The 15,051-nt window shown below is 35.3% G+C and overlaps 2 protein-coding genes across 2 annotated transcripts in view; one reads left to right on the plus strand and one right to left on the minus strand.

The window, feature by feature from the left end:
• The window catches only part of SPAG1 (Sperm associated antigen 1), a 43,406-nt gene extending 37,381 nt beyond the window's left edge, over window positions 1-6,025 (plus strand). Inside the window, exons 15-18 of the mRNA XM_051219437.1 lie at window positions 475-612; window positions 1,736-1,810; window positions 4,052-4,150; window positions 5,198-6,025. Coding sequence (XP_051065360.1) covers window positions 475-612; window positions 1,736-1,810; window positions 4,052-4,150; window positions 5,198-5,301 — 416 coding nt within the window. The 3' untranslated portion in view covers window positions 5,302-6,025. The remainder of the gene's footprint in view (window positions 1-474; window positions 613-1,735; window positions 1,811-4,051; window positions 4,151-5,197) is intronic.
• Window positions 5,341-15,051, minus strand: part of GDPD1_5 (Lysophospholipase D gdpd1) — a 43,714-nt gene continuing 34,003 nt past the window's right edge. Inside the window, exons 16-18 of the mRNA XM_051219438.1 lie at window positions 14,646-14,809; window positions 13,460-13,662; window positions 5,341-6,533 (exon numbers count right to left, since the gene is read on the minus strand). Of these exons, the coding sequence (XP_051065361.1) occupies window positions 6,174-6,533; window positions 13,460-13,662; window positions 14,646-14,809 (727 nt within the window). The 3' untranslated portion in view covers window positions 5,341-6,173. The remainder of the gene's footprint in view (window positions 6,534-13,459; window positions 13,663-14,645; window positions 14,810-15,051) is intronic.

Consider the following 15,051-nt stretch of genomic DNA (forward strand, 5'->3'; position numbering starts at 1 on the left):
TCAACATATGCTCACTAGTGACTGGCTTCAAGAGGTATTTCCTGGAGTTCTAGTGAGAAGCAGTGTCCAGTAGAGTTCAAATGGGTCAGCTGTGAGATAGTAACTTACTGAACACAATGATGGACAGTGGCTCATGTATTGGTTGAAGTTAAACATTAACACCGTCGGATGCCGGCCAGCTAAATGGTCTAGAGGTTAAGCACTAGCGCTCGAGACCGATAGATCCTGGGTTCGAATCTCGCAAGGCAGGATCGTGGATGCGCACTGCCATGGAGGAGTCCCACAATAGGAGGAAACGGTCATCCAGTGCTTCCAGATTCTCTATTATGATCTAGCTTCAAATGACTTATGATCTCAACTATTGAAGTGTATTTCTGTCAAATGAATGAAACATTTATAATTATTACATATGTTCAAATGATATAACAGTTAGTTACTTTAATCTCTTATATTTTTTCATATATGAATTTTCAGATAAACCAATAACAAACTCACATGAATTTCAAAATTGTTGGATAAATATTCAACATTTAAAACGATCAAATTATACAAACGCCATTAATGAAATTATAACACTATTAAATAATATATTACCTGAACAATTACCAAAATGTAAGTAAATATGAAATGAGTAGTTTTTAATTCAAAATAATGATAAGTTTTGCTAATTGAACGCTATATTCGGTTCTTAAGCTATTCTCGTAACCCCCCCCCAGGCTAGAACTATACAGCGAACTGAACACGAGAGAAAAGGTGCAAAACTATAAAAGTAGCACTTTATTCCAAATGTTCGTTTTAGTACAGAAAATATAGTGTTTTTATAGTATTTTAGGACTTAGTAACTGAGTGGATAACACGATGGCGTTTGAAGCGAATAGTACTATGTTCGAGTCCCAGAGTGAATATCAACTCTGAGATGCAGGTAAATCTAGCTGACGAATTCCAAATAGGACGAAACGCGTGTCCTGGATTCCACTACTACTCACTTTCCATCTTTGCTTATAAAGCTTGTGACTTCAGGCAATACCGAGGCAGTCCGCACATGATGCACATGTACCAACAAGAGAATGATCAACTGCAGTCTTAAATAACAATGCGAAGATACAAGCAAACAACAACAAGTGAATATTCTCTTAACTAAGTTGTCAGCTATATAAATTTTTTTGAAAAACATAAAGCAGGGATAAGTAGATTTCAATGTGATATATATATACCTGAGAGTTAGATTAATTCTCTAATAAGATAAAATGTTCACATTGAAGTAAAAGTAGCAAGTTAACGCCAATTTAATTTCAATAGTTGATACCATGGGTCGATTGAATTTAAACCACCATTGAAAACCTGGAAGCACTGGACGACCGTTTCGTCTTATTGTGGGACTCCTCAGCAGTGCGGATTTGTCGGTCGATTTCGTAGATTAGTTTAAGTTAAATATTAACACCTTTGGATGCCGGCCGGTTCATTGGTCTAATGGTTAAGCGCCCACGCGCGAGACTGATAGGTCCTAGGTTGGCATCTCGCGAGGCGGATCGTGGATGCTCACTGCAAAGGAGGAGTCTCATAATAAGACGAAACGGCCGTTCAGTTTTCCACAGTGTTCTCTCTTTAATTGACTTATGATCTCAACTATTGAAATTACTATAATATCCACACAAAAAACCCTTCTGATACCAATTTAATTACATCGATTTGCTCTCAACTAAGATAAAAATTTGTTTAATATTTCTGTTTTCAGTAATTGGAATTCGAATGGAATCTGAGATGTTAGATGATTTATTGAATGCAATCAATATATCAATGAATACTAAAAGTAAGTGTTTAACGATAACTAATAAAACCCTAAACACTATTAAACAACTATCTATCCTCTAACATTGATAAGAATACTAATATTATCAGCTATCCAGTTCCACCAAATATGAGCATTTTGAAAATAGTAAAGCAGTTACCAAATATGATAAGAATATGTTAGCATATACAACTGATACATTCATACAAGATGTTCATATATCAAAAGAAAAATCCTGTACTAACTTGTTATATCTTAGCGAAGATTAAATTACGAGTAATTCCTGAGACTTATTAATGGACTAATATTATCTATATATTCCTATGGTATGACTATTCAATAATTAGATTATGTATATTTATATTCCTCTTATTATAAGCTTTATTTTGACCTATAGATCATTATTATACGACTTACTGTTCTTAAGTTATACTTAGTTTATTAATTACTGTCTCCCACGTTCACAGACACTTTTTGGTTTATTTGTGTATGAATGTTATTTTCCTATTTTATGGTGCGTTGCGGTCTGTTTGGTTGATATTATAAACCCAGTATGTCTGAAATAAATGATTCAATTCGCATAATGAAGGCTGTTGTTAACAATCTGGATTCAGCTGGACGGGCTAGGCGAGCAACGGACCAACAGGACGCTAGGCTGATCAGACCAGTCGGACGTCATTGGTTTAGTACAATATAAGAGCGAATAAGCCGTATATTGATTGGCGAATAGATTACATGATAGCTAGCGGGCCATAAAGTCACAACATAACCAGTCTTATGAGTGGATAATAGAAAGGTTTAAATTTAAACCAGAATTGATACTTGTGTACTGTGACTCAATAGTTTATCGGTGAATACTATTTTGATACTTGAAACGATAGATTTAGGTATCAGCTAGGATATTGATATTTAGTGAAGTAAACACGATTGATATCTTGTAGATAAGGATGAAATGCACATCTTACGATTAGAAGCAACTTAATTTCTTGTTTTCAGTCAAAGAATACAAAAAGTTTAGCACTATGACCAAACCCGTGCGAACGCTTAACCTTTAGACCACTGAGCCGGTAACCAACGGTGTTAATGTCTAACTTCAACCAATCCACGATATTGCGCGACCATTCCCCGTTGACTCCGGTAACTGCCTCATGTCTGATACGGTTGAACTTCACTGGTCACGAATTCTCACCAGAACTCTAATGGTGGTCTAACTTAGATTGGTTCATGATTTCAACACGATGTGATTGTTGGATCGTCCTATTAATTTTAGATAAGAAGTTAGATTTAGAAAACTTTTTCTACTATTAATAGTTCGTTAAAGTAAATGAATCAGAAAGTTACTTTATAAGCTTGAAATAAAAACACAAAAAATCCTGCCCTACACTGAAAACAATCACTAGTAATCTGGTTAGAGAAACATTTGACTGACTAGTAGTATCTTTCATTCATGAGTGAATTTAAAGTGAATTGACGAAACGACAGAATTCGTTTTTGGCGGTAGATATACTGATTCGAAATTCACCTTTTACTATAATTTAACTTTTTATTGTACCAAAATTTGACGATTGACTGTTTTCAACTGATCTCCATTGAGTTATCACCGAATATGTCTTCTACCTTCTAATTATTCAAATATCAATATTTTATTCTAATTGTATATTCGTGTTCAAGTAAGTTAGTAAAATTCTGAAACGACTTAATTGTTGTAACGTGTGGACTGCAGGGTTTTATAAGCAGCGTATTTATTGATCGTTTCGGTGACAGTGAACACGTAAGGATGACCTCGTGCCCCGACACACACGTTACAACATTAATAAATGCCACATTGGTTATTAGGTCATAACAAATACAAGTTATCAACCAATGAAGACATATGTTTCTTCCCTAATCATTTCCTATTTCGAAACTTCAGAAACTCAATGAAAACCAATCACTAGGAGCTATTCATCATATTCTGCCCAGAAATTAACTGTCATATATCTTTGATTTACTGCTATAATTGCGCAGACTTATACACTATTGATCATCCTACTTACGAGATAACAAATACAGATTGAGTTAGATTTACTTCAATAACAGTTAAAGATTACATTGTGAACATGTTATGAATTGATTCCAGAACATCAACAGGAACAAAACAATCAAATAATTAGGGGCAACTTGTTCACTATCAAAATTTATTTACTATAGCAATTTAAAAAGCCTTTTTCTGTTGTTGTTACATTACTTTATTTAAAAACATTTTCTATCTTATCTATCTAGACAATAATAGTCTGTGGATTTACGATATTTTAATCCAATTGAGTAAAACAGCACGATTTGATTGTGCCTTATTCTTAATAAGTGATGCCACAAAAGAAGGTAGGTATTCGTTTTGTACACTGCATAAAATAACTAATATCAAAAAAGTACCGATTTTTTTTATCATAGGCGAGTATCAATCCAATCGATACAACGATTAACTAATAACTTCAAATGTTTCAGTCAGTCATGAACAAACACAGACCTTTATAAAGAAGTGTATCAGTTTAAGTTACTACACTGCATCATTACAATGGGATGAAAACTAAATTAGTAGCAATATCGGTGATCTAAAAAAAGGGTTAGGCATAACGAATACGATTCGAAAGAGGGAATGAATTCAACTATAACATTTTTGACTGATTCTAAGTCATGTCGCCCAATATCTTTAACTATTGGCCACGATAATCGAATAGAACCCGACCACGTAATCTGTGCCTACAAATATAACTCAAATGTATGATCCATAACTTTATGGGTTGATACCACATGTTAGTTTGGACCCTTCTAACCTTCTTCAAACTAATTTTTATTCCTACTAACATTACATTTTGAGCCAAACAATAATTTTGTATAAATAACATAATTTATGCATAAATGTAGAAACTGAGAAAATTAAATCAGGCAATTAAACAAACTAGAATTACAATGGTTGAGATCATGAGTCAGTTGAAGCTAGATAACCATGGAAAACATGGAAGCACTGGACGGCCGTTTCATCCTATTGTGGGACTCCTCAGCAGTGAGCATCGACGATCCATCCCCCACCCCGGCGAGATTTCAACCCAGGACCTATCAGTCTCGCGCGCGAGCGCTTAACCACTAGACCACTAAGCTGGCAATCAACTAGAATTTGGTGACAATGTTTGATGATTGTTTAAAATGAAATTAAAAAAACTAATTATTCTTTAGGGAAAATTTTTATTTTCTATAATATTAAGTTATCTTGATATTGTTTAGCTTATATCTTCCCATTGAGGTTTAAGGCTGCAATTGATCAGTCTATTAGGACGAAACGCACGTCCTGGATTTCACTGCTAGCCACTATCCATCATTGCTTACATTAAGTTATCTTAATTATAAATCCGTCATTTTTCTTCTCTTTAGCTATAAAATGTATAATCGATAGATTACACCATCGATATCAACAACAATCTAGTGAATTGAAACAATGTCATATTGAACAACTTCAATCCATTTACTCAATATAAAAGAAGATAAAAAAAAACAACAAACAAACAGTAGTATATCACTGGTAGATGAACATTTATTCCTCTGTTCAATGATTCTGAACATCTATTACATTTCAATCAATATACAAGAATACAATTTAGAGAGACAAAAATCAATTTATATATATATATGCGTGTTTGTGTGTGTGTGACTATGTATGGTTGAATGATCAAAAATTCCCCCCTCCCAAAAAAATAGGCAATTTCTTTTCTAATTTATTTAATGTTACACTGTAAATAATGGGTGTTGTCTGTTCTCTTTTTTTTTGTTTGTTATATCTTAGTGCTTTATTATACTACTTATATTCTTAATACATATGAACACCTACCATACATTTGTTGTATGATGATGAAATCAATGGTAAATAGTGTTAGAATGATAGAATAAACAAAACAAAATAATAATAATTGATGAAAATGGGATAAGATGAAGGGTAAAAACAAATCAACAAAATGAATTAATTATGAAAGACACTAACTATTACACATATACATTATATAACAAATGTGTGTATGTGTCTGTGTGTGTGTGTGCAAACAAAACAAAACAAACAGATAAACGAAACAAGATAAATTTACAAAAAACAATTTATACATACATACATACATACACAAACACATATAAATGTAAAGGTATAGATTTATTTAATATTGTGCTGATAGAATTATCTACTCGTGTAATACATTTGAGTTGTGTTTAGTCCCCCCTCTCTCTCTCTTTATATATATATATTCTCAGGTTGAATCCTTGGTACTCGGTGATTCAGCCGTTCACCAATTATTCATGGTGTTGTGATATTTAAAAAAGTGAAATGGGGTTGTGGTTGCCGGTAGCAATAATAATAATAATATCAATTATGAATACTCATTGATGAAGATGATGACGATGCGACACTAGTGGTTTCTCGATGCTCATTCTTCAAATTGTTACTATCTGTCCCGTTCCCATTGAAATTGTTGATATTATCCTCTTTCCTTATGTTAGCAGAAGGAATACTAGTAGTAATTGAAGTAACAGTCGTGGGATTATGTAGACTGTTGGTTAAGTATGATGAAATAGAATTATTATTATTACTATCAATAGTATTAGTAGTAGCATAATTGTTACCAGTATTATTTTCTTTGGTAACTAAATAACTTAACACCAAATCACCTGACTGTTTCCAATAGAAATGACGAGCACTGCGTAAATTCATATTAGGATCAAGACACTGTTATAAGTGGAATACAAAGAACAAGAAAAGGTAAGATAGTTTACGGAAAAAAGTATTCAAATCAGATGTTATCTCATTGCAAACATAAATTAATGGAAAAGAAGAAATATTGAATAAATAAAAATAAAACATTATACCAATGAGTACTTCGTTTATTCTAAATGGTAATGAATCCTGACCACTGGCTTAACATGGAATATTTCTGATATATTATATCCTGGAGCACAATTACCTAATCAATGAACAGCCCCCAAATGCCCCGGTACGGCCAAGAGTGGGGAGAGTCCGCTCTCCCTCTTGAAAGGCTCTCACACGACCACGCATATATAGCCTCTGCCAGGGAAGTCCTACTCACTGACTTGTCGTGGCGGGGGTGTTGTTTACGGAATTGAGTAGACAAAAAGCTAATTTCCAGCGTTTTAACCGGGTTGGTGGATATCGAGAGCCCACCTAGGCGAGTTGGAAAACCCTCACTCCAAACCAATAGTGCATATGGGCTCCAGAATCCCGAGGGAACGAATGGCGTATGAACCAATTATTGGTCACTGGCTGCCATGGGACTGCATCTCCTTACGATGCCCCACTGCCTTGTGGATCAGACCTTTAGGTCGAAGGCTCCAGTTGTGGCTCCCTAAGAAAACCACCTGTTTCGGTTTGGGCATCCGAGCAGTTTCACAGCCCTCGCAAAAGTCAAATGTGATTTGTGTGGCGCATATATATCTAGTGCCACCTTGTACCAGTATTTATATGTTCAAATAAATAAAATAAATAAATAAATAAATAACTACTTCACTATCAAATAATTGTCTCATTTTGTTGATATTATTTTATCAATGATATTCATTAATAAACGTAAATATGAGATGATTAAACATTTCTAGGATATTCTGAACTAGAAATTATGATTTTCTTTAAATTGTTGAATAATTCTGTTTGAATTCAAACAGTTCAGTAGCCATAATGCAAAAAGCATCATGTAATATAATGAAACCCTGTTTTACTAATGAATTTCAGTTAACTAATAACTGCTAGTAAGATGTATCTACAATTTCCAAAGATGTAATAATTTTTCATAAGACTTAAATTGCATCACCAACCACGTCACACACACAACGATATGAAAAATAAAGTATTCTTTGATAATGAATGATTTCATTTAGTCAACTAACATATTCACACGGATTGATCATTGACAATACTAATCAATGATGTCTACATTTTATTTAAATGACTGTCATTGGAGACGTACTTTTTAATTTATTAGGGATTAGTAGTTTATACTCAAGATGATCTGAAAGAATCCTATCGATTATTCATTCATAAAATAACTATTTCACATAATGATGTCGTTGGAACGAGGAATTCACCGCGTGTATAAGATTTAAATCATCATTTTATATGCTCAAATAGACTATTCACGGAATATGAGTAAACTGATTAAGTGTACGAACAAATTTAATTAATTTATGAAGTTAAATAAGTTTTGAGAAATGTATGTGACAAAATGTTTAGCACAAGTACAAACATACAAAGAAATTCTCGTTTAATTCTGTAACCTCTTTATACCTTAATTTGTGATATCAATAACACAATTTACTTGACTAATGAAGAATCAAAATAATGCCCATTTAAAATTAATTAGACGAAATGATTCCATTTAAATGATATAGAATAGAACAACACACCGATTACATATTTGGTTGTCAATAAACAGAATAAATCTATGGCCAATGATTTGAACATGAAGGTTGACTAATACAAGCAAGATATATGTAAACACGATAACTTAAACCTTAATTTAATAAGTAATATTACTATCAGAGTACGATTACGTTAGGGGAAGAAATAACACGAAAATGATAAGAATAAGATGTACCAATTGCACGTCTTATCAGAGACATGTAAACTATTCGGATGAGATCACAGGACATATCAGGTAAAAGTATAAAATTTATGTGTATTTTCATTTATCTGGCCTCAATTGTATTTTTTTTCAACAATAACAACAATGAGACCTTTTAAAAACACATAGTAGTGAACTATGTTGTTTTCGATTAGATCCTCATCAGGCTTTACTTTAATATACAGCAATATTTATATGCATATACGAAATTTCTAAACCAATCAAGGCAGTCTATAAGTCAATGATCACAGTGGAATAGATTACATAGTTAAATATAATAAGTGAAAAGTACAAATTGGTAGTGTGATGATAGGTGTACTAGTCGCGACAAGAATAACAAAGGCTTGAATCAATGTTTTATGATGGGAATTAGGTTAACGGTCAAAAAAAAACATTCACAAAAATTATACGATTACGTAATAAGAAATGTTCAGATAATTGGACCGTGAAGCGTATATTTGAGAAAAGAAAAGGGTGAGAAGGAGTGGAGAAAAACAAAGCGAAGAAAGTATGGAAAATAATAGTAAATAAGGTCATTTATTAAGGCCAAAGGAGAGATAAAGGTGTTACAAATTTCTTTTGAACACAAAGACTTGGATTGTTGGCTGGAATTCCTATAGCTTCTGCTATATGTACGAGACGAGATTGAATCCCGTAAGGAAAACTAGTAAGAATACGATAAATTACTTTAAATGACCTATTTCTGTCTACCACATGACCACTATCGATCAAGTGTGATAGAACTGAGCTGCATATTGTCTTGACAATACCTTTTCCTAACCACGGAGAGAGGTGTTCACTAACTCTTTGGCTCAGTTGTCTGGTAGTGCACCCAATATAACTTTCTCCATAAGAGCAGCTGAATTCGTAGATACACATAGATGCGACATAACCAGGTGACTTATCCTTTAGTTGGGGAATCACCGTAGATCGGGTCAAGTACGATAGACAGATATTAGCTGCATTAAACGTTCTCTTAACCACTCCGGTCAGTCTATCTTGTAACACATTACCAGCTACATCTTCATTGAATTGCAGCTTCATGAAGAGGGTTTCTTACTGGCCATTGATGTCACTATTTTCGTGTTTGTTACATGCAAGTGTTTCTTCAGGAAACCTTGTGGATAATCCATTTTGTTGGGGTGACCCAAAGCGCTTCGTGGACACATTCAAAGAGCACTACTGAAAGGGGAAGGAGAGGGAACAAGTCAGGTAATTACGAAATTCTTAACAGCTTATAGAACTACGCCTAACCCTATTGTCCCAGACTGAAAATCCCCTGCTGAAGCGATGTTCGGGAGAAGCATCCGAACTACATTCGACGCCATGTTACCACTTAAACTAATGGATGGACGCAGAAAAATCAGAATATTCGTAGTTTTAACGTCGGTGATAAAGTGCTCGTCAAATCATACATTGGGAAAAATCGTTGGGAACCGGGAGTCATTGAGAAGAGAATGGGGAATGTTTTATACAAAGTGCGTGGGACTTTCGGAATATGGATTAGACACATTCATTAAATACACAGAGAGAAAAGGACTCTAGACAGAGTAGATAGTCAATTGAGGCTTCCGCTAGATATAATTACAGATACTCCAATGACAGGAACCCCAACAGACACTCATAGGCGCTGGACACCAAGAAAGTCCGAACGCCGCAGGAAACCAGTTATGACGCTGCAAGTAGACCCGAAGAAGAAGTCTTATTTTTTAAAGGAGGCAGGTGTTGGGGTGACCTAGAAAATTTCTCGCAAGGGTCAAGCAAGGATCAGGAAAACACTAAGAATCGTTTCCTCCAATCAGCGTTCAATTTGCAAGATTTATCACATTTCAATCGACATATTATGCATGAGCTCTAGCTCCTTGTTTATTATATCGGCTGAGCGTATCTTCCTAGCTCTATTCGCAAGATATTTGACAAGGTTTCTCTTATAATGAAAGGGTACAAAGCTCAAGAAATGTGTGTACTGGTTTGCTGAAGAACTTTTCCCATACACACTTCTACTGATAGAACCATTTTCTTTTCTGTTTAACAAAACGTCAAGAAAATGTAGTCTATTATCAAGTTCCTCTTCACACGTAAATGGTGTGTATGGGAAAAGTTCTTCAGCAAACCAGTACACACATTTCTTGAGCTTTGTACCCTTTCATTATAAGAGAAACCTTGTCAAATATCTTGCGAATAGAGCTAGGAAGATACGCTCAGCCGATATAATAAACAAGGAGCTAGAGCTCATGCATAATATGTCGATTGAAATGTGATAAATCTTGCAAATTGAACGCTGATTGGAGGAAACGATTCTTAGTGTTTTCCTGATCCTTGCTTGACCCTTGCGAGAAATTTTCTAGGTCACCCCAACACCTGCCTCCTTTAAAAAATAAGACTTCTTCTTCGGGTCTACTTGCAGCGTCATAACTGGTTTCCTGCGGCGTTCGGACTTTCTTGGTGTCCAGCGCCTATGAGTGTCTGTTGGGGTTCCTGTCATTGGAGTATCTGTAATTATATCTAGCGGAAGCCTCAATTGACTATCTACTCTGTCTAGAGTCCTTTTCTCTCTGTGTATTTAATGAATGTGTCTAATCCATATTCCGAAAGTCCCACGCACTTTGTATAAAACATTCCCCATTCTCTTCTCAATGACTCCCGGTTCCCAACGATTTTTCCCAATGTATGATTTGACGAGCACTTTATCACCGACGTTAAAACTACGAATATTCTGATTTTTCTGCGTCCATCCATTAGTTTAAGTGGTAACATGGCGTCGAATGTAGTTCGGATGCTTCTCCCGAACATCGCTTCAGCAGGGGATTTTCAATCTGGGACAATAGGGTTAGGCGTAGTTCTATAAGCTGTTAAGAATTTCGTAATTACCTGACTTGTTCCCTCTCCTTCCCCTTTCAGTAGTGCTCTTTTGAATGTGTCCACGAAGCGCTTTGGGTCACCCCAACAAAATGGATTATCCACAAGGTTTCCTGAAGAAACACTTGCATGTAACAAACACGAAAATAGTGACATCAATGGCCAGTAAGAAACCCCTCTTCATGAAGCTGCAATTCAATGAAGATGTAGCTGGTAATGTGTTACAAGATAGACTGACCGGAGTGGTTAAGAGAACGTTTAATGCAGCTAATATCTGTCTATCGTACTTGACCCGATCTACGGTGATTCCCCAACTAAAGGATAAGTCACCTGGTTATGTCGCATCTATGTGTATCTACGAATTCAGCTGCTCTTATGGAGAAAGTTATATTGGGTGCACTACCAGACAACTGAGCCAAAGAGTTAGTGAACACCTCTCTCCGTGGTTAGGAAAAGGTATTGTCAAGACAATATGCAGCTCAGTTCTATCACACTTGATCGATAGTGGTCATGTGGTAGACAGAAATAGGTCATTTAAAGTAATTTATCGTATTCTTACTAGTTTTCCTTACGGGATTCAATCTCGTCTCGTACATATAGCAGAAGCTATAGGAATTCCAGCCAACAATCCAAGTCTTTGTGTTCAAAAGAAATTTGTAACACCTTTATCTCTCCTTTGGCCTTAATAAATGACCTTATTTACTATTATTTTCCATACTTTCTTCGCTTTGTTTTTCTCCACTCCTTCTCACCCTTTTCTTTTCTCAAATATACGCTTCACGGTCCAATTATCTGAACATTTCTTATTACGTAATCGTATAATTTTTGTGAATGTTTTTTTTTGACCGTTAACCTAATTCCCATCATAAAACATTGATTCAAGCCTTTGTTATTCTTGTCGCGACTAGTACACCTATCATCACACTACCAATTTGTACTTTTCACTTATTATATTTAACTATGTAATCTATTCCACTGTGATCATTGACTTATAGACTGCCTTGATTGGTTTAGAAATTTCGTATATGCATATAAATATTGCTGTATATTAAAGTAAAGCCTGATGAGGATCTAATCGAAAACAACATAGTTCACTATTACATGTTGTTCGAAATTACTTTCATCAGAATAAGAGTTTGTGGAGATTGTAGTTATTGTAATAGGTCAATTCATGAGTCGATCTAGGCTGGATCTCGATTGAAAATCTAGAAGCACTGGACGGTGTTTTCGTTCTAGTATGGGACTTTTTATCTGCGATGCGACACGTGGGACTCGAACTGAAGACGTCCGGTTTCGCGTGCGAACGCCTAACTTCTGGACCAGTGAGCTGTTATCAGTTTTGTATAATCCATGCCATGAAGTACAGTTATCCACTTCAGACAATTGATGGGGGTTTGCGTAACATCATTTATCAATTAAAGCTAAACGTTAACATTGTTGGGTACAGGCTCAGAGTTCTAGATATTAAGTGTCACGTACGAGAGCAAAGATCGCGTAACCGAGTCCCGCGAATGGGATCGTCTGTGTGCATTGTTGAGGAGTCCCACACTAGGATGAAACAATCGTCCAGTGTTTGCAGGTTTTCAATGATCGTCTAAATTAGATCCATTTATGAATTCAACTATTAAATGGTTTTTAATGATTTTGGTCACTCTTTGAAACCATTAGACATGAAGCTGCTGATCTTGTTCATTTTAGTGTGTGGCCTGTGATAATACCCGGGTGTCCAGACCGAAGCCGGTGGTTTTCTTAGGGGCCACACACAGAGCCTTTGACTTAATGGTCTAATCCATAGGACAGTTGAGTAACGTAAGGGAGATGAAGTCCCATTTTGGCCGGTGACCAATAATTGGTTCGTACGCCATTTGTTCCGCTAGGATTCTGGAGCCCATGTGCAGTATTGGTTTGGAACCAGAGTTAAGGCGCCGGACACTCGTTCTTCGTCCTTTCATTTTCGGAACAAACCAGCCACGAGAGAACAATGAGTAGGACTTCCCTGGCAAGTGGGCTGTTTACGCGTGGCCTTGTGAAAGCAATTTGGTAGGGAGTGCTGACTCTTCCCGAGGTCGATCGTACTAGGGCATTTGGGTGCCTTAAAACACTTCGATACAAGTATCAAAGAACTATTCCTGGAAAAAAGTAAAACTAGTATTTAACTTACCTGATCACCACACCATATCTCAATAATATTCTCAGGTTGAGGAATATTTGATGAAGCTGTCGCTATTATTCTAGCTAAATCAATTTGTAATGTTTCAGGTGGAAGATTTAATGGTGCCATTACAGGCGTTTGAGGATTGGAAGTTGTATCACAATAAGATGATGATTTAGGCGGAACAGCTTGACCAGTATCATCATTTTGTCCTTTTAAAAGTGAGCAAAGAAAATAGGATCACAAAAGTGTACAAGTAACGATGTTAGTTGACAATATTAGTGTAACAAAATAGAAATACACCGGTCGACTATTCATGTACAACTACATAATACTACATATATATGAATAAATGTTGGCTAAAAGTATGATACTTTCCCATCATGAAATTAGTGAATAATCGATGTGTGCATAATCAATGAGTTTAATTAAGACCGAAGTGAACAATCCACAGATTTACCATGTTTGTAGTCTTTGGATAAACTCCTAACACCAATGACTGCTAAGAAGACGAAATAAGAGACAATTCCTATCGAAAGTCGTCAAACCGCTACCAAAAATCTGAGCGCTGAGGTGAAACAATTGTAATGAGTGATTCTAACATTTCAGTAAATAAATTAAGTCAAGAAAGACACTTGGGAACTAGTAATAAGTAAACATTGACTATGGTCAATTGAAGCACTTGCTCTGACATCCGCTTATTTCCATAAGTATCAAGTGAGAAACAAACAAACAAAAATAGATCAGATAACACCTGATAACGACTTATTGATGAATATAAAAATAACGTATCATTGATACTCTACCAGTAGACAAGGTTAAAATGCAACTGTCATTTCTTATAGAGTATGTGCACTGCACAATGTACAAGAACGCCTAAGCCGTATTGAATGCAGAAAAACCGTAATAACAGGACGTCTTCAAGCTAGATTGAAACGACGTAGTTGAAAAGGAGATAAATATTCACCTCGGATTCTTTTTTTCTCCTTGCCGATTCCATTTCTTTCACTTATGAGATCAACAATTCGATCACCAATCTATCTGCTTTGATTTAGGTAATCGAATAGTATCATTAGTGATAAAACTTAGAGTGTAGTTTAAAGTCAAGTACATGAATAAGTATATGATCAATTAATCACTAAAACCAAATATCTTCCCATAAAATTAAAGAAATTCACTGGGATAGTCAACTCACTTGTGGATCTAGGTGATGGTGGACTAGATAACGTACCGTTCATGGTTAATGTATCCGCTAGTTTATATAAACGTTGAAATACATGTTCCATAACTTTACGTATTAATAAAACATCATTAGCAGCTAATGAGTCTCGTTTTAATGAATTCATTGGTACAACACGCCTGAGTTAGTCAAGAACAATCAAAGTACATTGGTTAATCAATAGTGTAATAATAAGTGGTGAGAAAATCATCTACATACAATTCATAGAATATGACTTACTGAATTAAAGAATTTAAATATATTAACAACCGTAAGACAAGTTCAAAACGACCTTCACCTACACTACAGTTTACTTACTCGGGTTATTGTGATCAGCTTACAAAGTGTATGTAGAAGCGGAATAACATATATAAACATAGTT

This window comes from Schistosoma haematobium, chromosome 6, assembly GCF_000699445.3.
Source record: "Schistosoma haematobium chromosome 6, whole genome shotgun sequence".
Classification (NCBI taxonomy): domain Eukaryota; kingdom Metazoa; phylum Platyhelminthes; class Trematoda; order Strigeidida; family Schistosomatidae; genus Schistosoma; species Schistosoma haematobium.